The 26,456-nt window shown below is 38.7% G+C and overlaps 1 protein-coding gene across 1 annotated transcript in view; it reads right to left on the bottom strand.

Annotated features, from left to right (window-relative positions):
* Nucleotides 1-26,456, bottom strand: part of EPB41 (erythrocyte membrane protein band 4.1) — a 273,985-nt gene that overhangs the window by 71,926 nt on the left and 175,603 nt on the right. The window contains exons 8-11 of the mRNA XM_042780280.1: nt 19,679-19,766; nt 8,901-9,053; nt 4,238-4,335; nt 1,211-1,383 (exon numbers count right to left, since the gene is read on the bottom strand). Of these exons, the coding sequence (XP_042636214.1) occupies nt 1,211-1,383; nt 4,238-4,335; nt 8,901-9,053; nt 19,679-19,766 (512 nt within the window). The remainder of the gene's footprint in view (nt 1-1,210; nt 1,384-4,237; nt 4,336-8,900; nt 9,054-19,678; nt 19,767-26,456) is intronic.

The raw sequence follows: 26,456 nt of genomic DNA, 5'->3' as shown, positions 1-26,456 counted from the left end.
GGGCTGGCGCGGGATCGGGCAGTGTTTCGTTCTGCTGTGCATGGGGTTGCTATGAGTCGGAAACGACTCGACGGCACTTAACAACAACAACAACAACAACATATGCATGTGAGAGCTGGACAATGAATAAGGAAGACTGAAGAAAAGTTGATGCTTTTGAATTGTGGTGTTGGCAAAGAATGCTGAAAGTACCACAGAGTGCCAAAAGAACTAACAAATCTGTCCTGGAGGAAGTGCAGCTGGAATGCTCCTTGGAAACGAGGATGGTCAGACTTTGTCTCACCTACTTTGGTCATGTTGTCAGAAAGGACCATTCCCTGGAGAAGGATGTCATGCTTGGTAAGGTGGAGGGTTGACAAAAGAGGAGAAGGCCTTCAATGAGATGGGTTGACACGGTGGCTGTGGCAATGGGCTCAAGTATAGCAGGGATCACGGGGCTGGTAAGAGAACGGGCGGTGTTTCATTCTGCTGTGCATAGGGTTGCTATGAGTCAGAGATGACTCGACAGCACCCAACAACAACAACAACAACAACAACCTTTTCTCAGTGGCATAAGGACCTGAATGTGGCTTGCTACTTTATTTCAGTAATGGTCTCAAATTCTTGAGACTAAACTTAGAACAGAAGAGCCATCCATTACTGCAGTAGTTGAGGCAGAGTCTCTGGGTGGTGCAAATGGTTAAAGTCCTTAGCTGTTAACCAAAAGGTCGGAAGTTCAAGTCCACCCAGAGGCACCTTGAAAGAAAGAGTTGGCAATCTATTTCTGAAAAAATCAGGTACTGATAACCCTACGGAGCACAGTTCTACTCTGACACACATGGAGTCACCATGAGCTGAAATCAACTTCACAGCAACTGGTTTTCACTGTAGCAGTTGAAGCAGACCCTTTTCCTCTTTCCAACTAGAACCATTTTGAAATGCTCAAGGGGGTTTTTAGCTCAGCATGCTGCACTAGGTTTTTGCTCTGTGGTAGAGATTCTGAATTCTAATTAATGTGTTTGATTCACCACTACCTAGCTGTGCAATCGTGATATAGTTACTACTCTTTGAACCTCAGCTCTCCCTTTTTTAAGATGACTCTGTTGAATTAGACACTTAGTTAGAACCCTTTCAGTTTTACCACTGAGATTCTTTGTTTCTCTTATAGATAACTATACTTTTCTGTCTCTCCCTAATGAGAGACAAAAATTCATTAATATTCGATACAAACCTCCATCAAGGCTCCGGGATGCCCGTTTGCTAGCTGTTCGCTCAAAATGTGGGGCAGGCCTGTCAATCAGAGCACTAGCTTGCCTAGTCTGAGCCTGAGTCCGGCCACTGTATCGAAATTTGGATCCCAGTGCAAGAAATTTACTTTTGGGAATGGTGTCTGTAGATGTCAGTCTGGAAATAAAACATAATAATCATATATTATATATGTTATCTCATTAGTCTGAGGTCATGAAATAACATGAGATTAAAAATAAAGAATAAAAAAGTTTCATAATTCATGCAATATCCTTGTAATTACTAAAACAGATTTCTAATCAAGCTATATCATTTTTTAAAGCAACCAGGATAATTTATATTATTTTTACTACATTAATAATCTCATCTTATATCTCTATAGGGAGCTCTGGTAGTGTAGTACCTAAGGCACTTGACTGCTAACCAGAAGTCTGGCAGTTCAAACCCACCAGCCACTCCTCAGAAGGAAGGTTGAGCAATCTACTTCCGTAGTGATACCACCTTGGAAACCCAAGGACAGGTCACTATGAGTCGGGTCCAACTCGAAAGCACAGCATGTCATGTCACGTCACATATCTCTATAGATATGGTCTTATGGTTTTCAAAATGCTTTTATAGTACTTTGACATGCTCATCACATCCCTATAATATTTTCACTATTTTATATATACAGGTGTGGTGGTTACCTTTGTGTGTCAACTTGGCTGGGCCTAGTTGAGTGGTTGTACAGCTGGATGTAGTCATTCCCCATGGTGAGATTGGTAATCAACTCCATGGTGGAAAGTATTGGAGCATCTGAGTAGTTGCTTTGGGTATGTGGTCTGGTTCCCGTATATAAGAAGCAGCTTTGGGAATTGTCTCCAGTTTATGGCATGCTTGAACCCTGCATGTAGCTGTGTTGTTGTTCAGTAGCCTGCCATGCTCTGCCAATCCTGGGACTTTCAACGGACTTGAATGAATGGCCTGTGTTGTTCGGTAACATTGGGATTGTGCCTTTTTACTTGTCAACCTTGGATTTGTCAGTCTCAGCAGTCAGCAACTGTCTGAGTGAAGAAAAGCCTCTAACTCTAGTTGGCCAGGAGTAGGAGGCAGAGCTGAACCTCAGGGTTAAGGGGCTTTCACCCAGCCCCTAGAGCCTGGCACTTTGAACTTGGACTTAAAGGCGCCAAATTTTAAGAATAAACTCCTGTTTGTTCAAGTCATCCCATTTGTGGTATATTCCTGTCAGAGCAGTACTAGGTAACCAGAACAACAGGGAACGGAATTTCAAAAAAGAAAAGTTACTTATTTAAGGGCACATAGCTGTTAAGAGGTTGGATAGTAACAGAGTATAAGCCCAGAGCACTAGTAGAATAGTAATTTGGTCAAATATACTAAATTAATGCCTGGTAGCCTATTTACCAGGTTATTTAGTGTGTCATTAACCCAGCTAGAAACCTGCATTCTTTCTTTTGTCATGGCATTTACTACACTGAAATGAAACAATCTATTTATATGCTGGTTTCCCCTGTGAGACTAAGTTCTCTAAGGGTAAAAGAGAAGACCGTGACTTACTCAGCTTTGTGTTTTCATTTCTGGCATAGTGCCTGGCATGAATTAGGCACCCAATAAATGTTGGTTGAATAAATAAATAAAATTGCTACACCAAATACTATAAAAAGGGAGTATTTTTCCTCCTCTGGGACAGTTAATTTTAATTCAGCAAATATTTACTTTCTTTTATATAACAGAGTACTACATTTTAATATATCCTCTTATTTTAGTACAATGAATTTAAATATACCATTTATAGGTAACACTGACTGTGGCAGAAATTTATTCCATGCATATTAATTATTCAAAATAACTTTTTCCCACTCTTCCTTTTTTGAAATTATTTTCTTGGTTTGATTTTGAAGAAGAGAATGGTGGAAGCATAAGGAAACATGTTAATGCTAACAATTAAGATTCTTTAATCAATATGAACTCACTCTCATGAATTAATTTGAAATGACAATTCAAATACTTTCCCTGACTTTTCTGCCAACCTATTGTGTTATAGTGCTAAGTATGATATAAAAATACAAATGGAAGGAAAAAACATCAAAATTCTCTCTCTTGAAATTCACTCATAAAGAGTCAAGGTTATTTATGAATGGAATTATATCAGACCTTGGATTTGCTTCAAAATGACTTGGGGGGTCTGTGGGAATATAGATAAAACAAGATTGGCCTTGGGGTGATAATTATTGAAACTAGTGATAGGTACGTGGAGAGTTCATTATTCTATTCCCCTTATTTTTAATATGTTTGCAATTTTCCATAACCAAAAAAAAAAATTTTTTTTTAAGGCAACCTGATAATTACTGTCTCGCTATTCAAATAGTTACTTGTCTAAGACATGTCTTATTTTCTAGAAGGTATGTTCCTTAAGGACAGGGGCTAAGACTATCTTGTAGTATATTCCCAATGCCTAGCATAGTGCCTACACAAAGAGTAAACAAACAGAAAATGCTTGGTAAATGAATTAAAAGGGTTCATTATGTGCCCTCTTGAAAAACAGAGGAATAAAACTTCCTCTGACAGAATTTGGTACAACTGGGCTTCAAAGATGGTTCGTTATGCTCTCTTTCTGGGGTTGGCTAGAACGAAGTAACAGTCAGTTCCACACCTTGAGCTTCCCGGTATAAAAGGCTCACAGGTATGTGTGGAGGGAAGGCAGGGTGCTTCCCCTTTAGGACTGATTTTTGCTCCAATTAGTTGGGGCAATCTCAGAGCCCCTAGTAAACACAGGGACTGATTTCTCACTTCTCTCTTCTTTCTACCATATGCAGAAAGGGACCCTCAGAATGTTTAGGCGTGCTTTTCAACCCAAAGAGAGAGAACTGGATTCATTTTATCTTAAGATGATCTCATCAGAGCTATATAGAAGAGTGCCAGCCACACAAAGAAGGTAATTTCAGTAAGAGGCTTAAAATAGAAACAAGTGTAAATAATTCAGTGTCGAAAAATACTTAAGTGAGAACAATACCTGAAAAATGTGTGATGCTCTACACAGACTTTCCATAATTTCTTAGCTGCTCGGTAACTGGGAAGTTTGAATCCAATGGTACTTTCATACTGTTCTTGCTATAAAAACACAAACATGAACAGTACTCACCATATGATACAGTACTACAGAAATACGGTGCTACAGAAGATACCACTGTGAATAAAGAGAATGTTGACAGTTCTTTTTATATCATTTGGTATCAATAATAATATTTTCCTGCTGACAAAAGAAATTTACTCCCTGATGATAGCTTTTTGCAAAGTAAGAAGCCAGGGAATGCATCTTATTTTTGTTTAGAAAACACATACACAAACACTGGACATTTTTCTGAGTCATAAGTCACTTTTTTGTCCAGACACTGTTCTTCCTTAGTCACTGTCTGCATTTGGGATCCTAGGCTACTTAGTCATCAGGGACTAACACATGGGATGGCACATGATTTGTCTAATCCATCAACATTGTTATACAACAGTAATAGAAGCTAAAGATTTTGCCTCAAACTAGGTTTTTAAATGATTAATTCTTTTCTTTTTTTCCCTTTGATTGATCACTAACTTATCTAGATACCTCTTTAACTAAACCAAACCCTATCCTGTCAAAGTTACTGAAAACAATCCTGATGGTATCTTGCCTCTTTGTCTCTGCAAAGACAGAAAGGAGATTGACATTTACTGTTGTTGTTATGTGCCCTCGAGTTGGACTGGACTCATAGCGACCCCTCCTTGGGTTTCCAAGGCAGTAATACTACGGAAGTAGATTGCCCAACATTCCTTGACATTTACTGAGTGCCTCCAAATAAAACTCAAACTCACGCCATCGAGTCAAATCTGACTCAAAACGACTCCCTTTCGGTTTCTGAGGTGGTTAATCTTTACACAAATATATTGCCCAGTCTTTCTTCCACAGAGTGGCTGGTGGGTTTGAACTGCCAACCTTCTGGTTAGCAGTCAAATGCCTTAGGCACTATGGCACCAGAGCTCCTTACTGAGTGCCTACTATTGTTAAAAGGAGCTCTGGTGGTGTAGTGGTTAAGGCATTTAGCTGCTAACCAAAAGGTCAGTGGTTCAAGCCCACCAGCTGCTCTGGAGAAGAAAGATGAGGCAGTCCTTCTGTAAAGATTTACAGCCTTGGAAACCCAATGGGGGATGCTACAAGTTGGAATCTACTAGATGGCAATGAGTTTGGTTTTTGGTTTGTATTATTGATAATAACACTATGATATAGGTATCATCATCTATATTTTTACAGGTGGAAAAACTGAGGTCATGGAAGTTATTTGCTCATTCTCACAGCTATGAAGTGGCAGAACCAGAAATTCACTGTTTCCACTACACCATGCCACTTCTAAATCATTTCTTATACTATCATCATAATATTCCACCTCTCAAAATCCTCCTGTTGTTCCTGACTGCTTTCTTAAATAAGAATTTTGAATTTTTAGTATGTGTTAAGGATTTCTGGTGGCACAGTGCCTAAGGCATTTGACTGGTAACTGGACAGTTGGCGGTTCAAACCCATTAGCCACTGCATGGAAGGAAGACAGGGCAATCTACTTCCATAGAGATTTACCACCTTGGAAACCTAATGGGAGTCACTATGAGTCTTTTTTTCTTTTTTAACTTTTTATTGGATTCTGGGTGAAATTTTATAAAGCAGATTCTTTATTTCCCTCTATGTTCTTTATAGTCTTTTATTCAAATGTACGAGATGAAGTTTAACATCAGAAAACAGCTCTCTTCCCACTTCCTCCCTGTGGTTACCCTTCCCTTGCTTCCTTCTTGCTTGTGTATTCCTGTCTCCCTGCCTTTCTCCCTGTGCAAATGTTGCCCTTCTGATCTCCCATGGTTGATTGTTCTAAGGAGTGTATCTCCCTGGTTTAGGTGTGCAGCTCATAGGCTTGTCTGTTATTTGGCTGAGAATTAAGCCAGGGAGTAAGTTCAATTCCAGGCCTGAGGACTCAGGGGTTTCACCAGTCCCTATCAGAAGAATAAACCTGGTCTTTTGTATGATATTATGTTCCACATTTTTCTCTCACTCCGTCTAGGATCTCCAATTTTGATCCCATTTCAAGTGGTTGGCATTGTTAGCTAGGCACCATCTAGTTCTTCTGGTCTCAGGGTCATATAGGCTGAAGTTCTCATGGTCCCTTTGCACTAACTGTTTCCATGTGTCTTTGATTTTCTTCACTCTTCTTTGATCTGGACGAGGAGAGACCAATAGTTGCATCTCGTATAGTTGACATTTCTAAAAATCAAGGACTGCCCCATTATCTTATTAATATTTGTATGTATATATTTATTGTCCTCTCATATGAAAATGTGAAACTGTTGAAGGATGGGACTCTTTAACTGTTATATCCATAGCACATAGAATAGTGCCTGGGACACAAAGAAAGCCCTCAATATTTGTTGACTGAATGATCCCTGGAGTTGAAACACTTTGAGAAAAGACACCGGTTACTCTGTGATAGGCATAGTTCAATAATTTTGGTACTAAATAAATGCTTTAACGATAATCTTTACCCCAAAATTTTAAGGCTGCACATCCAGTATTTCCATACTTAAATAATGAGCCATTTTTTACCAGCAGATGGTGATATATACACAAAAAAGTCACATTATATGAGTACGGTGCTTTCCTGTTTAGAACTTTTATGGATGTCATCCTATTTGATCCTCAAATCAACTGTGAGGAAGAAAACATCCCATTTGAAAGATAAGGAAGTGGAACCCTAGGTTCTTCACAGTCTTTTGCTTACTAAGTGGCACGGCAGGAGCTAGAACTTTTTTTTTTTTAATGGACAACTGGTATTTGCCCTTTAATGTTATGTAAATTTGCCCTCACTTTTTTTTTAAATTGTGATTTGGGTGAAAGTTCACAGAGTAAATTCATTTTCCATCCAACAGTTCATACACATTTTATTTCATGACATTGACTGCAATCCCCATAATCTAACAGCTTTCTTCCCACTTCCTCCCTGTTACCTTTTCCCTGTATCCTTTCCTATGCATTACTGCCCTCTGAGCTATTTCCCTGTGCAAATATTGCCCTTCTGTTCTCTCATGGCTGATTGTTTTAAGGAGTGTACCTACCTGGTATAAATGTTCACTTTATACACCTGTCTATTGTTTGGCTGGAAGCCATGGGAGTGAGTTCAATTCCAGGCCTAAAGGGTGACTAAGGGTCATGGTCTCAGGGGATTTACCAGTCGCTATCAGACTAGAAAGCCTAGTCTTTTTTATAATTCTGAGTTTTCTATCACATTTTTCAGGAGCTCTCGTAGCATAGTGCCTAAGGCACTTGACTGCTAACCAGGAGGCTGGTGGTTCAAACCCACCAGCCACTCCTCGGAAGGAAGGTTGGGCAATCCTACTTCCGTAGTGATAACTGCCTCAGAAACCCAAGGAGGGGTTGCTAGGAGTCAGGGCCGACTCGATGGCAAATAACAACAACAACAACATCACATTTTTCTCCCACTCTATCTAGGATCTCCTACATTGATCCCTTTCCTCGTGGTTCACAGTGTTAGCTGGACTCAGTCTAGTTCTGGTCTCAGGGTCATGTAGGCTGAGGTTTGCATGGCCCACCAGTCCCTTAGACTAACTGCTTCCATGGATTCTTTGGTTTTCTTCCATAGTGACCCCTCCTTGGGTTTCCAAGGCGGTATCTCTATGGAAGTAGATTGCCCAATCTTCCTTCTGAGGAGTGGCTGATGGCTTTGAACCACCAGCCTTCTGGTTAGCAGTCAGATGCCTTAGGCCACCAGAGCTCCCTTTTTGGTTTTCTTCATTCTTCTTTGCTCTGGATGAGGAGAGACAATTGTTGCATCTTAGATGGCTGCTGGCATGCTTTTAAGACCTCAGTTGCTACTCACCAAAGTAGGATGTAGAACAATGTTTTTGTGTAGTAAGTATGCCAATTGAGCTTGATGTCCCCTGTGACCATGTGCCTGAGCCCACAGGCCCAAAAACTCACTCCCTCAGAGGAGTTGGCTGCGGCTAAGAAGTTATCACAACTTTGCCCCCTGTTAAGAGCTAGAAATTTTTTAAATACTTGATTTCTACTTAAATAATTTTCCACTATATCATGAAAGCTCTTCAATGACAGCTCTTTAATATACAAGTTAAATTTGGCCATTATAAGTATATCCTGAAACTTGATCACAGACTAATAAACAATTGAGTTATCTGGCGCAAAGTTGAATATCCAACTCTATTAAAACTTAGAATTTGACCCTAGAATAGATTTTCACTATTAAATGCAATGCATACAAATAAATTGTAATTATATGAGGTAAGGCATTGATGAAATAAAAATAAGAGTTATTTAATCCCATAAGTAATTTTAATCTCATGCTAGTCAATTTGAAAACATTTTTCCATCAAGTTTTTATCTAGAGTAAACAAGGAGCAAATTTATCAATCCAAGTGGCCATGGTCGATTTACTTACAGGAAGAGAAATATCTAGAAGACCAGAAGTAAGGAATAGAAGACTTCACATCACAAGACTGATTAATTATCAGCCCTGAATAGTTAGCTATAGAAACCTCATTAAAAGACATAAGAAGGAAAACTAGGAATGAAAAGGTGTCTTAGACCTAGTCTGTGTTTGACTCAGGAAGAAGAAACAAGGATTCTGTACCTCTCCAGGTCGAATTTTGATGAAAAAGCTGCTACGTTTGTATGAAATCTTCAGCACTTTGGGCCAGGGAAATCGGTTAATTCTCAGTTTATCTTTGTAAACCAGAAGGCCACTAGAGCAGACACCCAGCAGGATATCCACTCCCTCTAAATCCTGAAAGAGAAAACCATTAACATTTTAGTCTTCAGCAAAGTGCTCAACATACTGGTGTCTATTATTAGATAATCTGAAAAATATGAACAACCAAAGCTCGTTATAAAGCATACATTGAAAAATAAAGTTTAACCAAATAATCATAATCCATAGCAATACTCAATCTATGTAAGAATTTGGCTATTATTCAATATTTCAAAAACAAACAATGTTATTACTTATCACAAACTTCTTGAAAATGTCCATATCTGACTCATTAATTCTATTTTTATAATCTATTCCAAGAAAATTAACTCACAGCTTTATATGTGAAAATATTCAGTGTGTTATATGAAGAGTGAAAAACTAGATATACTGTAAATATGTAAGCAACAGCGTTAAATTACTGTCCACTAATATAGTGACATACAATACAATCATTAAAATAGTTACATAGAATTTTAGAAATATATGAGAAAATAATTATGCTGTAATGGTAAGTGAAATAAAGGATAAAGTTATATATTCAATTTTTTCTTAACAATATAAAAAATGAGCACAGAAATAAGACAAAAAAAAAAAACCAAACCAAATTCACTGTTATCAAGTCAATCCCGACTCTTAGGACCCCTACTTGGGTTTCCAAGGCGGTATCTCTATGGAAGTAGATTGCCCAGTCTTCCTTCCAAGGAGTGGCTGGTGGGCTTGAACCACCAGCCTTCTGGTTAGCAGTCAAATGCCTTAGGCACTACGCCACCAGAGCTTCCCGGCAATAAGACAGATACACTCAAATGTTAACAACGCTATCCTTTGTGTGGTATGATGAGAAATTTTTCATTTTAGTTTTCTGTAATTTCCAATTATAATAAACATGTATTATATCTCTTTTAAAAACCATTTAAATATCACCATTATATGAGGTAAGGGGTTGATGAATACATGTAATACAGAAAATTCAAAAATAAAAATCTGTGTGAAATACAAGTAAAATTCTACCCTTTCTCCACACTCTTTAGCAGTAAACCACTAATAATAGTGTGAAAATTTCCAGGATTATCTTATTTTCTAGTCACACACAAATAGGAGTGGATAATACCCATTGTGGTAGTTAAGGTTATGTGTCAACTTGGCTGGGCCTGACTTGAGTAGCCGGGCAGCTGGATGTAGTATTCCCCATGATGAGACTGGTAATCAACTCCATGGTGGAATCTACTGTGAGCAGCTAGCTGAGTAGCTGCCTCAGGGATGTGGTTTGCTTCCAGTATATAAGAACACATTTTGAGAAAGGTCTTGAGCTTTTTGGCACATTTGGATCCTGTATTTTGTTAAGTCATCAGTGAGTGGCCTGCCACGTTATCTGCTGATCTTGAGACTGTTTCTGGACTTAACTAGTGGTCTGCCATGTTGCTTAATAATCTTTGGACCGTGCCATTTTACTTGTTGATCTTGGGTTTGTCAGCCTCAGCAGCCAGCAGCTACCTGAGTGAAGAGATGCCTCCAGGTCCATGGGGCCAGGCGGAAGAGGCAGAGCTGAAGCCCAAGGTTGAGGGGCTTTCTCCCAGACACTAGAGCTAGCACTTTGAACTTGGACTTCTAGACTCCTAAACTATAAGAGAATAAATCCCTGTTTGTTAAAGCCATACATTTGTGGTATGTCTGTTATAGCAGTACTACATAACCAAGACACCCATACATGTGTGTGTGTGTATCCTTTATAGTTAGGAAAAAATTATAATCCTTGAGGGTACAAACTGTATCTTAATGATCTCTGTTATCACCCCAAATACTGTCTGTTATTGTGAACATACTCAAAAAACGTTTATGTTTTTTTACTTGTCCACATTACTGTTCATAATTTATTACGACAATATCAGTAAATTCTTTGCTTCCGATTTAAATCAATTTTGATTCCTGTAGATGGGTAAATCAAGGAATTTCAAGGTATTTTAGTAACAACATATATAAGATTTAAGTTTTCAATCATTACTACCAATTATTTCAGTCACTATTAGGGACTCTAAAAGGAACATCTGCTATTCTCTTGTCTGTGAAACTTGAGCATGCACACATTTTAGCTACTGAAGGAATCAACTGATAAGAGGAGCAATATTACTATTACCACCACCCCCAAAGCCATTGTGAAACATCACTGGACTTAGACTTCATCTATGTTTATAACACTCCCTCCACAACCGAAAAACAAAGTTGGAGAACAGACTGAGCTCCAAGTATCCTCCATGAAATGGGACCTCATAAAGCTAAGCCTCTGCATCCTTTGAAAGGCTTTTCTTAATAATTAAAAGAGAGACACTGATTTATGTTTATCATGTATTTCTCCACATGGAATCCCAGGATAAGTATGCCTATTCTTGTTTTTATCTCCCAGATCTAAAATACACTTACATCAAATCTATCACTATCATAATTAGCAAATAATTACTTCATGCTTACTGAGTGTAGGAGAAAAAATACTTCACTGCCCACTTATTGATCTAATCATGCCATTCTGCAATGGTAGCTGCATTCTTATACTTGAGTGTTTAAGTTAGCAGACTGCATTAATTCCTAGAGGTCAGGGCTTAGGGCTATGTATAGTACCAAATATACATGTACTACAATAATTATGGTTTTTGTGAGGTATTTTTAATGGTAAAGTAATCTCTTCATAAATCATAGTTTGTAAGAAATCAAGGTTGGGAACTATAGGAGTTGGAATCCCTGGGTGGTGAAACAGTTAACATGGCTGCTAACTGAAAGGTTGCCAGTTGAAGTCCACCAAGAGACACCTCAGAAAAAAGCAAGGCTTCAAACCAGGTAGTTGTTAAAATTAAAATGTAGATCCTGATTCAGTTTATCTGGGATGAAAAGCAAATTCTCATCAGAGGGTCAAACTGGGATTAACCAGTCTAAAGCCCTGGAAAAAAGCCCTGGCCATCTACTTCCAAAAAATCAGCCACTGAAAATCCTATGGAGCACAGTTCTGCTCTGACACACATGGTGTCACCATGAGTCAGAGTCAACTTGAGCTGTGGTTTAAGTATAGGAGTTGATTCTATTCCTGCATAAACTCAGTATGAGAAAATCTCAGATTCTTATAATAACTGATGTTATATATATTAAATTATTGGTATTATTATGAACCATAATAACATGCCTCTTCATTAAGGAATTTTTTTAAAATTAAATATGTGATAGTAATTATTTATGTCTGTAATTCAAGGAAAATAAACTTACAGCTAAGCATTTGTTTAGCTAAGTAATCAAAACCCAGAGTTAAATGTTTCTTGACTAAGCCTTTCCCCAAAACAGATGTAGAGATACATACTAGTTCCTACATGTGTTATGTGCAAGCATAACAGAGAAGTAGAAATTATATACAGCTATAACTCAATGACTGTGTAACTGAGGATTTCCCAGAAGATGCCCTCTGCAGTTTTAAAGCCTGTGGGAACAACTATAGCTCTCTCTTAATGATATGTTTTGTAGAAACAATTAGCTTCACAACATTTGGGAAAGGAACACGTTGCCTGATTTGATTTCTTCATCCAGTCCTGATAACCACAGAATTGACAAGAGCCTCCAGCTGGAACTGAGTAGCAAAACCTAACAATTTCGGGTCTGGAAATGCACTTAACTTGCTGTACTTATCTTCCTACAATCTACTTTAGATTCATAGAAGTTACAGCACCCAGATCAAAACAATCCAGAGCAACGTTTTAAGAAAAAACACAAAAATTCAATTAAATTTTACTAGAATTAATAGAATTTAAATAAGGAAGAAACTTCAGATATTAGATATTCAGGGTTGAGGGAAGCTATAAAGGTCATTTTAGTCCAATCCCCCAACAGATGCTTGAATTTACTTTTCTAAATTCTACTACCAAGTGATTATTCAATCTGTCCTGAACTATCTCCAGAGATAGGGAGTGAGCTAACAACTGAGGTGGCCCAACCGAACAATTTGTCAAATTGAGCTGCACAGTAGTATTCCCCTATAATTTCCATTGAGCTGGTTCTAGTTTTATATCACCCCACTCGTCCATCAGTTTGTTATACTGTGGTGCCTTGCATGTTGCTGTGAAGCTCGAGGCTATGTCATCAGTATATCAAATACCAGCAGGGTCACCCATGGTGGACAGGTTTCAGCAGAGCTTCCAGACTAAGACAGACTCGGAAGAAGGAAGGAGCCATCCAATTCTCAAAGAATTGGCCAGTGAAAACCTTATGACCAGCAGTGAAACACTGTCTGATATATTACTGGAAAACTTTATGAATAGTCCTGAAACATTGTCCGATATAGTGCCAGAAGATGACCTCTGAGGTCAGAAGGCACTCAAAATGCAGCTGAAGAAGAGCTGCCTCCCCAGAGTAGAGTCAACCTTAATGATGTGGATGGAGTAAAGCTTTTGGGACCTCCATTTGCTGATGTAGAACAACTCAAAATGAGAAAAAATAGCTGCAAACATTCATTAATATTTGGAACATGGAATGTATGAAGTATGAATCTAGGAAAATTGGAAATTTTCAAAAATGAAATGAAATACATAAAGATCAATATCCTAGGTATTAGTGAGTTGAAACGGAATGGTTTTGGCCATTTTGAATCAGACAACCATATGATCTACTATACTGACAACAACAAATTGAAGAGGAATGGCGTGGCATTCATCATCACAAAGAATGTTTCAAGATCTATCCTGAACTACAATGCTGTCAGTGATAGGATAATAGCCATATGCCTACAAGGAAGACCAGTTAATACTACTATTATTAAAATTTACTCACCAACCACCAAAGACAAAGATGAGGAAATTGAAGATTTTTACCAACTTCTACAGCCTGAAATTGACCAAACATGCAATCATGATGTGCTAATTATCACTGGTGATGGAATACAAAAGTTGGAAACAAAGAAGAATCACCAGTAGTTGGAAAATATGGCCTTAATGATAGAAATAATGCTGGACATCACATGATATAATTTGGCAAGACCAATGACTTGTTCACTGCAGATACCTTTTTCCAGTAACATGAATGGTGGCTATACACATGGACTTCACCAGAAGGAGTACACAGGAATCAGATTGACTACATCTGTGGAAAGAGGTGATGGAGAAGCTCAGTATCTTCTGCCAAAATAAGGCCAGGAGATGACTGTGGAAGAGACTATCAACTGCTCATATGCAAGTTCAGGTGAAGGTAAAGGTGAAGACAATAAAAACAAGTTTATAACAGCCAAATTATGACCTTGATTACATTCCTCCTGAATTTAGAGACCATCAAAGAATACATTTGATGCACTAACACCAGTTACCGAAAACCAGAGGAATTGTGGGATAACATCAAGAACAGCATCCATAAAGAAAGCAAGAGGTCATTAAAAGACAGGAAAGAAAGAAAAGACCAAAATGGATGTCAGAAGAGACTCTGAAACTTGCCCTTGAGTGGAGAGTAGCTAAAGCAAATGGAAGAAATGACAAGATAAAAGGAGATGAACAGAAGATTTCAAAGGGTGGCTTGAGAAGACAAAGTAAAGTATTATAATGAAATGTGCAAAAACATGGAGTTAGAAAGCCAAAACGAAAGAACACGCTTGGCATCTCTCAAGCTGAAAGAACTGAAGAGGAAATTCAAGCCTCGAGTTGCAATATTGAAAGATTCCACGGACAAAATATTGAATGATGCAGGAAACATCAAAAGAAGATGGAAGGAATACACAGAGTCACTGTACCAAAAAGAACTGGCCCATGTTCATCTATTTCAGGAGGTGGCATATAATCAAGAATCAGTGGTATTAAAAGACAAAATCAAAGCTGCACTGCAGGAAATGGTGAAAAACAAGGCTCCAGGAATTGAGAATTGAGAATCCAGAATTACCCACTGAGATGTTTCAATAAACAGATGCCACACTGGAGGCACACAGTTGGCTATACTAAGAAATCTGGAAGACAGTTACTTGGCCAAGTGACTGGAAGAAATCCATATTTGTACCCATTCTAAAGAGGGGTGATACCACAGAATGTGGAAATTACTGAACAGTATCATTAATATCACACTCAAGTAAAATCTTGCTGAAGATAATTGCGGTGTAGTGAATTACATGATAATGGCTCTTTCTTAGCCACAGTCTTTGTAATTCCCACCAAATTACTGGGTGGGACCATGCAGTTTAAATTCCTGATTGTTAAAGTCATCCAGCTGGGGTACTTCTGTTGGAGCAGCAGGAAGTAATCTTCTAAGAAAGTGCACTTTCTCTCATGTGTGTAGAACTCTGATGTTGAGACTGGTTTGTTTTGCCAATCTGCCAGGCTCAAGATGAGCCCTCTTAGAGGTAGAAGGAATCTGACTGCAGGCTGGAGAAATGTGCTGCTGAGAGAAACATGTTGCTGAGAGAGATATGCCTGGCTGAGAGAGAGATGCCCAGCTGAGAGAAACACCCAGCTTGAGACAGCAGCAGTGGAACCAAGAGGCATGAGACAGAGCGGCAGGCTTACCTGGCCTACAGAGGCCAGGCCAAGAGGCTGAGGCCAGAGAGGTGTGTCTAAGGGCACAGCAGAGGGGAGACTGTCCTGACCAAAGAACTATATCCTGAGCACGTTCCTGAATTTGAACTATAGCCTGTTGCTTCCCTAACAAACCCCATAATCTGAGTTCTATGTGGCCACTGCAGAGAATTACTGAACCCAGCAGAGAGGTGCAGGTTGCCGCAGGAGGGATGGTTTGTGTCAAGGTTGGTAAGAGGGCTGGAGGGTGGCGACATGTCTGGCCTCATAGGAACAAGCCTTGGGCTGCTGATGGTGATTCTGTCTTCCTCTTGTGAAGTTAGAGGAGGTCAGAAGATTCCACCTTCCCGCCCCCTTAGCAATAATTCAAAAATGGTTGCAGCAGTATATTGACAAAGAACTTCCAGAAATGCAAGCTGGATTCAGAAGAGGGCATGGAAGGAGGGACATCACTGCTGATGTCAGATGGATCTTGGCTGAAAGCAAAGAATACCAGAAAGATGTTTACTTGTGCTTTATTGACTTTGCAAAAGCATTCAATTGTGTGGATCATAACAAATCATGGATAACATTGAGAAGAATGGGAATTCCAGAACACTTCACTGTACTCAGGAGGAACCTGTACAGAACAAGAGATACTGCATGGTTTCAAATCAGGAAGGGAGTGCATCAGGGTTGTATCCTTTCACCATACTTATTCAATCTGTATGCTGAGCAAATAATCTGAGAAACTGGACTATATGAAGAACACGGCATCAGGACTGGAAGACTCATTAACCACCTGTGATATGCAGATGACACAACTTTGCTTGCTCAAAGTGAGGATGACTTGAAGCACTTACTGATGAAGATTAAAGACTACAGTCAGCAGTAAGGATTACATCACAACATAAAGAAAAGAAAAATCCTCACAACTGGACCAATAAGCAGCATCACAATAAATGGAGAAAAGATTGACATTGTCAAAGATTTCATATTACTTGGTTCCACAATCAACACCAATGGAAGCAGCAGTCAAGACAGCAGATGATGTTGCATTGGGCGAATCTGCTGCAAAAGACCTCTTTCAAATGCTGAAGAGCAAAGATATTTTTTTAAAGACTAGGGTGCGCCTAACCCAAGCCATGGTATTTTCAATAGCTTCATATGCATGTGAGAGCTGAACAATGAATAAGGAGGACAGAAGAGCTGATGCTTTTGAGTTGTGGTGTTGGTGAAGAATACTGCCAAAAGAACTAACAAGTCTGTCCTGGAAGAAGTGCAGCCAGAATGCTCCCTGGAAACAAGAATGGCCAGATTTCGTCTCATCTTCTTTGGTCATGTCGTCAGAAGGGACCATTCCTTGGAAAAGAATATAATGTTTGGTAAAGTGGAGGGTCAATGAAAAAGAGGAAGGCCCTCAACAAGATAGATTGATACAGTGACTGCAACGATGGGCAAGGATTGTGAGACTGGCACAGGACTGGGCAGTGTTTCGTTCTGTTGTACGTAGGGTTGCTATGGGTTGGAACATGCTCGATTGCACCTAACAACAACAGTTTTCTATCTGTTCAGTTTTTTTGCTTCATCATTTCCTCCATTTGCTTTAGCTACTCTCTGTTCAAGAGCAAATTTCAGAGTCTCTTCTGACATCCACTTTGGTGTTTTCCTTCTTTCCTATCTTTTTAGTGACCTTTTACTTTCTTCATGTATCATGTCCTTGATGTTATCCCACAACTCGTCTGGCCTTCAGTCAATGGTGTTCAATGCATCAAGTTCATTCTTCAGATACTCTCTAAGTTCAGGTGGGATATATGTATTCAAGGTCGTATTTTGCTCTCATGGACTGTTTTAATATTCTTCAGCTTCAACTTAAATGTGCATATGAGCAATTGTTGGTCTGTTCCACAGTCAGTCCCTCGCTTATTCTGACTGATGATACTGAGCTAAATATACAAAGGCATTAGACTATGTGCATGACAACAAATTATGGGTGACATTGCAAAGAATGAGAATTCCAGAATGTTTAATTGTGCTCATGTAGAACTTGTACACAGACCAAGAGGTAATCATTCAAGTAGAACGAAGGGATACTGAATGGTTTAAAATCAGGAAAGGTGTGTGTCAGGGTTGCATCTTTTCACCACACTTATTCAATCTGTATATTGAGAAAATAATCTGAGAAGCTGGACTATATGAAGAAGAACACAAAATCAGGATTGGAAGAAAACTCACTAAAAACCTGAGATATGCAGATGACATAACCTTGGCTTGCTGAAAGTGATGAAGACTTGAAACACTTACTGATAAAGATCAAAGACTATAGCCTTCAGTATGGATTACATCGCACAATTGCACCAAAAAGTAACATCATGATTAATGGAGAAAAGACTGAAGTTGTGAGGGATTTCATTTTACTTAGATCCACAATCAACATCCATGGAAGCAGCCGTCAAGAAATCAGACATTGTATTGCATTGGGAAAATCTACTGCAAACGACCTTTTTAAAGTGTTAAGAAGCAAAGATGTCACTTTGAAGACTAGGGTGCACCTGACCCAAGCCATGGTATTTTCAACAGCTTCATACACATGTGAAAGTTGGACAATTAATAATTTAAGACTGAAGAAGAATTGATGCATTTGAATTGTGGTGTTGGCTAAGAATACTGAAAATACCATGCACTGCTAGAAGAATGAACACATGTCTTGGAAGAAGTGCAGCCAGAATGCTCTCCTTAGAAACAGGAATGGCCAGACTTCATCTCTTGTACTTTGGTCATGTTGTCAGAAGGGACTAATCCCTGGAGAAGGACATCATGCTTGGTAAAGTAGAAGGTCAGCATAAAAGGGATGAATTGACACAGTGGCTACAATGATGGACTCAAGCATAGCAATGATTGTGAGAATGGCACAGGACCAAGTAGTATTTTGTTCTGTTGTATACAGGGTTGCTATGAGTCAGAACCAACTCAGTGGCAACTAACAACAACAGTTTTATATACACAGTAAAATCTCTACTTCACAATCTTCCCTAAACTTTCTCTTCTCTGGACTAAGTATCTTTCTTCCTTTGATTGCTTCTCATTGTGCATAGTTTTAAGTCTCCCCATCATGTATCCTAGTCCTAGCTGAGTACCTCTGCATGTGCCTCGTATCATTCCTTTGTATCCTATCTCTCACAATCCTCTCAACCTCCCCAGTCATTTTAGAAGCTAAAGAGGAGAGTAGTCAAGTAATTAGCCTTAAATATTCATACTGCTAGTTTATATTAAGTAGAACTAGGATTAAAGCTTGTTTCCAACTCCCTAACCCAGTGATTCTCAAATGAGTCACTGTGGTTCATTCTGTGTTCATAGAAATAAATTGGAGAGCTTATTAAAATACAGATTGTTGAGTCTCAGCCCCAGCTTCTAATTCAGTAAGTCTAGGATGCGGGTCTGAAAATGTGTATTTCCAGCAAGTTCCCTGTTGTTGTGTCGTTGTTGTTATGTGCCACCAAGTCAATCTCTGACTCATAGTGTTCCCATGTGACAGAGTAGAACTGTCCCAAAAGGTCCGCTTGGCTATAAACTTTATTGAAGCAGCTTGCCAGGTTTTTCCCCTGCAGAGCTGCTGAGTGTGTCTGAAACATCTACCTTATGATAAATGTTGCTGGTTCAGAGACCACACATTGAGAACCACTACACTAGGTCAATGATTCTCAAATTCAGCATGAATGAGAATCATCTGGTAAAGTCATTAATTCTGAAGATTCGATAGCCTCTCCTCCTCCAAAGCAGTGTAGAGAATCTCAAGAGGAGCTCAGGAATCTGTATATTTAATATACAGCTCAGGCGATTCTGATGTGGGTGATGTTGGCTGTGAGATATGCCACTTGACATTTCTAAATGTAACTGTGTACAAAGATCCTAGCACTTTAGGGAAATACCGTTTATTTTGCTCCAGGGGCTAGATCTTTTGATCCTTACAGTGGTTTAGATATAAAACATCATTCTGATGGTAGAATTGCTAAGGGGCCAGATTTAATTGACCCCTTAAGAAGCCTAACAAGAACGATTATCTCTTTAGAATGGTTTTGAATACTCCTGATAAAGGTTGGTAAGAAGTATTACATGACATAGGTCTGGTATATACATATTAATAAAGACCAAAGTTACCCTTACTTTTGCTTTATGAAGGTCAACTCCATACATAGACAATTTTTTGGCATTCTCAAGAAATTCCAAGTCAGCTTGAGCTGGAGTCATGGACCTTTAAGAGAATAAAAACAATAAATTCTTTCAGTGTTACAGTGTTAACATTTATGGTAATAACATTAGTATGTTCACTGTACTTAATAAAAACACCCAAACATATACATACCTATATGTAAGATATGTTCCATAGTCTTACTACTCATATTACCTGTACCTAAATAACTGAAATATATCTTAGAAAAGGAGATCTTGGTGAAACAAAAGTCACCAAAGAGCTATCTGGAAAAAAATACCATATTTAAAAAAAATCCTATTAAACAATTTCCTTAAAGCTGTCTCCTTCCTCTTCCATCAGTTCTGCCCTTCCTCTTCTCAGCCTGTTCCTCCTACACACATAAACCCCTCCCACTAATTTTTCTAGCCAAAGAGGTGACCAAATTAAATCCTTTGAGGGCATGGAGCAATTTACAGTATCCTCTTAGCTGTGTCTCTCTCTCCATAACCCTGAATTGAGTTATTATGGAAATTAAACAGGGGGGGGCAGCTGAAGTTACTTAACTGGGGTCTCTTAATGGGGGCAGGCTTGATGAAAAGAAAATTTCTGGTAACAGATGGTGTCCTGCCCACTGATCTAAACAAAACAATTTGGTTAATAGAAGCATGCATATAATTGGGTTGCTTTCTCTGTTACTAAGATGTCTTCATTACCAGGCACATAATGAATTAGATTTGTTTGAAAACAATCAGTCTCAATGTCTAAACATTCACTTTTTCTTTCCCCCACTATTTTTCCTTCTTTTTTATAAAAGTTCCTCTTTTTTATAAGGTGTTCTCGAGCTGTTAACAGGGGGATTACCCAACAAGCAAGGTAAGCACAGGCTCACTTGCACCTACTTACTAATCTGTTGTGAACAGTTTCACATGTACTCACTGATTAGTAAATATGTGCAAGTAAGCCTGTGCTCACCTTGCTTATTGGAGAATCTAACACTGGTGTTAAGATGAGCTTTCAAGATGAAGACACCACTTAAGAGTGCAGCACAATTCAGACCAACTAAATATAAATAACTTCATAGTAACAATAATGCAGTTACATCCTCAAAGAAAAACCATATAAACGTCTGTTTCCCATAGGACTATCTCAAACTCTATGAAGCAGCAGTGCCCTTTCATTTAACAAGGAAAAGTCACTCCCAAGCCCATCTGTCTTCACCCTCATTAAAAAGAACAAAGGGTTTCTTGGGACAAAAAAAAAAAATCAGGAGAAAGGCTGCAGATTTGATAATGACTCAACATTTCTCAATAAACTCTTTCACAATCTCTAAAGCATCAAACCTTAACTTCATTCACTAATGGACTTGGAACTGAAGACGGAAAAGAGGATGGGAAAATTAAGCGATATGGAAGTCTGTAAATTTAATCATTAAAAATATGTCAGGAAAGTTTTATTGTTGTTGCTGTTTTGCATATAAATTGTATACTATTCTAGTTAAAGTTACTCCCAGCTATTTTACGGTTTTTGCTAGTATTATCAGTGGGAAGAATTTTAGAATTTTGAAGTTGGAATGGAAATTAAAGATTATAAAGTCCAGCACTTTTATTCTGCTGGTAAAGAAGCTGTGGCCCTGAAAGATCACATGGTCATTGGCAGGTTATGATTCCTAGTTTGAGGCAGCAGTCAAATCAGGACTCAAATCCCATCACTCAGGCTGGAACCCTGGTTCCTAGACTTGAAGAGTGGTGATCTTCAATTTCTTACCTATAAAGTAAGAATCATAATAACACTGACTTCCAAAGACTAGGATAGGCAATATCTTTTTTGTCTTTGTCTTTGCTAAATGAAGGAATATGACGATTAGGATCAAATGAGATAATTGTTATAAAATTCCTTTGTAAATAATAAATATTTATTATTATCAAGACCTTCATTTTCTGATACTCCAGTGGTCCCTCTACACATAGCTCATACAAGAAAGAGAAACTAATTTGGATAACTTGATTTGGAAAACAAATTTTAAAACAGTAAATGAAGCAATTATGAAAAAATTTTCCCTATACTCATTTCTCCAGCCCCCTAGTATTGTCAAAGAAACAAAAGGGGCATTAGTGGGTCAATCTGAATACAAATTTTAACTTCAAACTATATAAGTTAAACACTTCTATAAATAAGCATGCTCTAAAAGTGTATTAATGGCTTTTTCTTTCTCACAGCTGTCAAGTCGATTCGATTCATAGTAACCCTTCCTTGGGTTTCCCAGGCGGTATCTCTATGGAAGGAGCTCTTGTGGTATAGTGCCTAAGGCATTTGACTACTAACCAGAATGCCGGTGGTTCAAACCCACCAGCCACTCCTTGGAAGGAAGATTGGGCGATCTACGTCTGCAGTGATACCGCCTTGGAAACCCAAAGAGGGGTCGCTATGAGTCGGATCCAACTTGACAGCAGTGAGTTTTTTTTCAAATCTCTGTTAGTAGATTTTACAAACTTCCTTCCTAACAGTGGATGGTGGGTTTGAACCACCAGCCTTCTGGTTAGCAGTCAGATGCCTTAGGCATTACGCCATCAGAGCTCGCGTATTAATGGCAGGTGGTAAGAAAAGATCTTGAATTTTTTTGAAATCTTTAATTTTAAAGCTATGGCTTTCTTTGTTAGTTGAAAATATTATTTATACCTGAAGATTGGCTGATGCTTGCATTTTTAAAATTTTATGTACAGTAAAACCTGTGAGAGCTAGAACCTGTGTAAGCAGAAACCTGTCAGAGAAAGAAAATGCAAATATTTTCCTCAAATAGAGAACTACAGAAAAGTGGTAAGACTGTATCCTGTCAAAGGAGGAAAACTACCAAGACCTGGGAAAGCAAGACAGTCCTGTTGAGTTTTAGCTCGCTCATTGTAACTTAAAAATTTTGGAAAGACCCTTCAATTTAAAAGTTATGTATGATACAAATAATTTTTCCCAAACCATTTAAGAGTAAATTCCCTCTCAATACCCCTGTATGGAGGTTATATAGGAAACCATCAAAACCAGGAAATTAATATTGATACATTTTGTTGTTAGGGGCCATTTGAGTCAGCTCTAACTCATAGTGAACCCTGTGTAACAGAAGAAACATTGCCCGGTCCTGCACCATCCTTAACTGATTAATTGCTACATCACTGCTATCTAATTCCTCAGACTCCATTCAAGTCTAGTCAATTGTCCCCAAAATTCTTTATAGCAAAAGAATCCAGTTTAGCATTATAAGCTGCATTTAGTTCATGTCTCTTTAGTCTACTTCAATCTGAAACAGGTTCTTCATTTTTTACTTTCATGACCTTTACCTTTTGAAGATTATAGGCCAGTGTGTATTCTATAGAATATCCCTCAATATGGGCCTACCTGAAGTTTCCCCATGAACTGATTCAGTTTATGTCTCTTTGACAGGAAAATCACAGAAGCAGTCCTGTGTTCTCACTGCATCCTATCAGATAATGTATGATTTCAATTTGTCCCATCACTGATTCATGTTCACTTTGATCACTGATGTTTACCAGACGTCTCTGTAAACTTACTCTTTGAAATTAATAAGAATTCTGTGATAATGTATTTTGAAACCTCCAAGTATCCTATTTCTTATCAAACTTTCAATTTATTTACTTATTTATGCCAGTATGAGCTCATGAATTTGCATTTTATTCAATATATGTTGTTGTTGTTGTTGTTGTTATGTGCCATTGAGTCGGCCCCGACTCATAGCGACCCCTCCTTGGGTTTCCGAAGCAGTATCACTACGGAAGTAGATTGCCCCATCTTCCATCTGAGGAGTGGCTGGTGGGTTTGAACTGCCAGCCTTCTGGTTAGCAGGCAACTGCCTTAGGCACTATGCGACCAGAGCTCCTTCAATATGATATAATAAATTATTTTCCTTATTTATTTTAAAGCTGAAATTGTCCCAGATTTGTGGAAACTTCTCCACGATGGATTCTGTGCCTTTTGACAATTTCCCGTCATTCTTTGAGCACCTCATTGCCTTCTGGCACAAGATGGTCTCGGATCATCTGTATGTTCCTATTCTCAGTCCTAGAATCAGATATTTCTTCAAGAAGCTCTGGTTTCTTTTAGTGGAGAATGAAATTGAGAACCTAAAATAAGGGCATGCTCATTGCTATTGAGTACTGCTGTTTCCAGGTCTTGTCAATGTACAATGTACTGTTAGGGGACACACACACATACAAAGACCCCTAACATCTATATCTATCTCTTTATCTCTCTCTCTCTCATCTCTGGTGGTGCAGTGGTTACGTGCTTGGCTGCTAACCAAAAGGTTGGTGGTTCAAACCCACCAGCCACTCTGTGGGAGAAAGATGTGGCAGTCTGCTCCCGTAAAGATTTAAGACTTGGAAACCCTATGGAGCAGTTCTACTCGGTCCTATAGGGTTGCTATGAGTCCAAATTGACTCAACGCAATAGAGTTTTGAGGTTTATTTATCTAATCTACCTACTTACTTACCTATCTACTGGAAACAATGAACATTGAAACTTCCCATTTTAATCCAACATGACAGGGTTCATTTTCATTCCTCCCTTTCCCTATTGGTATCTCCCTTTATTGACAGCAAGAAACCTGGCTTCCATTATCCTTAATACATGGATTAACTTGACCAAATCCCCCTGTATATAACCAATTTCTCATGATAGTCACTGAGCCCTCTCCCATGTGACTGTCCTTCTCATCCCACTTTTATTCTAACCCTTTTGTCAGAGCACCCCTCTACACGAATGCCCTCCTCATCCTGCTAGGACTCTGAATCCCCCACAGTGGGTTGCTGCCCAACACATGAATACCCTCCTTACCTCACTCAGGTTCTGACTGTCCGTGTTAGGCCACTCTTCCATGGACATCTTCTTTACTCTGCTCAGGATTTGAAATCCTGCATCAGGTGCCATCCACATATAGATGCCCTCCATACTCCACCCAGGACCTATCTCCACATGGATCAGATGCCCTTTTCATTATACTTGGCCTCTCATACCTGCCACCAGATGCCCTACAAATATATACTTTATCTTCATTCCATTTGGGCTCTGACTCCTCATGCCAGGCTACCCCCCGTACCCCATGTGCATTCTCCTCAACCTGCTTAGCCCCCAATATTCCAAGTCAGATTGCCTCTCTGCATGGATCACTACTATGCTCTGCTTTAGGACAAACTTGTTTCAGGAAGTTTTATCTAGTTATAAAAATCATATGCATTCATTGCATCAAATTTGGAAAATATCATTAAGAACAGAGAAGGAAAAAAAAATCTCATGCAATCCTACCACCAATAGACATCTATGCATATAAATACAACAAATATCTTTTACAAACTTGATATATAAATTATTTTCAACTTAAAATTCTAAAGATCAAGGTGTTTCCTGAAATTTCTAAGAACCTTGAAAATAACAACAAACCACTTCTGGGAAAAGACTGTTAGTTGCCATCAAGTCTGCTCCAACTCATAGCGATTTTACGTACAACAGAATGAAACACTGCCTAGTCCTGCACCATCTTCATGATCACTGGTATGTTTGAGTCCATTGTTGTGGTTACAGGAAGAGGTTAGATACCTCTAAACTATTAAGAGTACTGTGCCAAATTTATTCAAAACACCTAATAACTTACTACTTGTAAATACAACAGCTTCCTAAAGTACCTAGCCAGGGAGCTATAGCACTGGGTAACTCTTTTGTTGTTATTGTGATTTGGGTGAAAGTTTACAGAACAAATTCATTTTCCATACAATAGTTTATATAACTTAGTTTCATGACATTGATTGCAATCCCCATAATGCAACGGCTCTCATTCCTCTTCCTCCCTCTGGTTATCCTTTCCCTGTGTCCTTTCCTATGCATTCCAGCCTTCTAAGCTATCTCCCTGTACAAATACTGCTGTTCTTATCTCCCATGGATGATTGTTCTAAGGGGTATACCTACCTGGTATAAATGTTTACCTTATATGCCTATCTACTGTTTGACTGGAAACCATGGGAGTAAGTTCAATTCCAGACCTGAAAGGTCACTAGGGGCCACAGTCTCAGGTGTTTCACCAGTCTCTATCAGACCAGTAACCCTGTCTTTTTTTTTATAATTTTGAGTTTTGTTTCACATTTTTCTCCCACTCTACCCAGAATCTCCAGCACTAGGTAACTCTTGCTCATTAAAAAAGAGAAGTTACAACAAAGTTTCCTTGTGTTTGATTATTTACAGGCAACTGGGGTCAGGATTGTAGCATTCAGTGAGTTCCAGTGTTATATGACAGCTTTCTAATAGTGCTTATTACATCTTCTATTTAAGGACTGTGATTTCAAATAATTAAGTAGTGACCAACTGACAAGTTTACATACCTTCCTAGTACCTATAAATGGAGGGCAATTAATTTCAAAGCTTGATTTGCTAGGCTAAATTTATGAGTTAATTGTAGAAGTCATTGTCTGGGCAAAAGGCCACTACTAAGGGCTCTATTTACATAGGCTATCTTCTATTTGTCCAGGGAACAAAATAGTACTTGTACTTTTCAATGCATAATAAAATGCTTCTGCCCTTGGCAGAAATTTCTATAAATTAGTTACAATGACATGTTACTGGACAAAATTAAAATATCTGCTGGGGTTTTTGTTTGTGAAGACTGACAATCTTTCCAAAAAGGAGCAAGTAAACCAATAAGCAACATCATGATAAAAGGAGAAAAGACTGACGTTGTCAAGATTTCATGTTCCAAAC

This window comes from Orycteropus afer, unplaced genomic scaffold (assembly GCF_000298275.1).
Source record: "Orycteropus afer afer isolate SDZICR_OR568_19922 unplaced genomic scaffold, OryAfe1.0 scaffold00031, whole genome shotgun sequence".
Lineage (NCBI taxonomy): Eukaryota > Metazoa > Chordata > Mammalia > Tubulidentata > Orycteropodidae > Orycteropus > Orycteropus afer.
The sequence above is the reverse complement of the archived record's forward strand: the minus strand, read 5'-3'. Positions and strand labels throughout refer to the sequence as shown.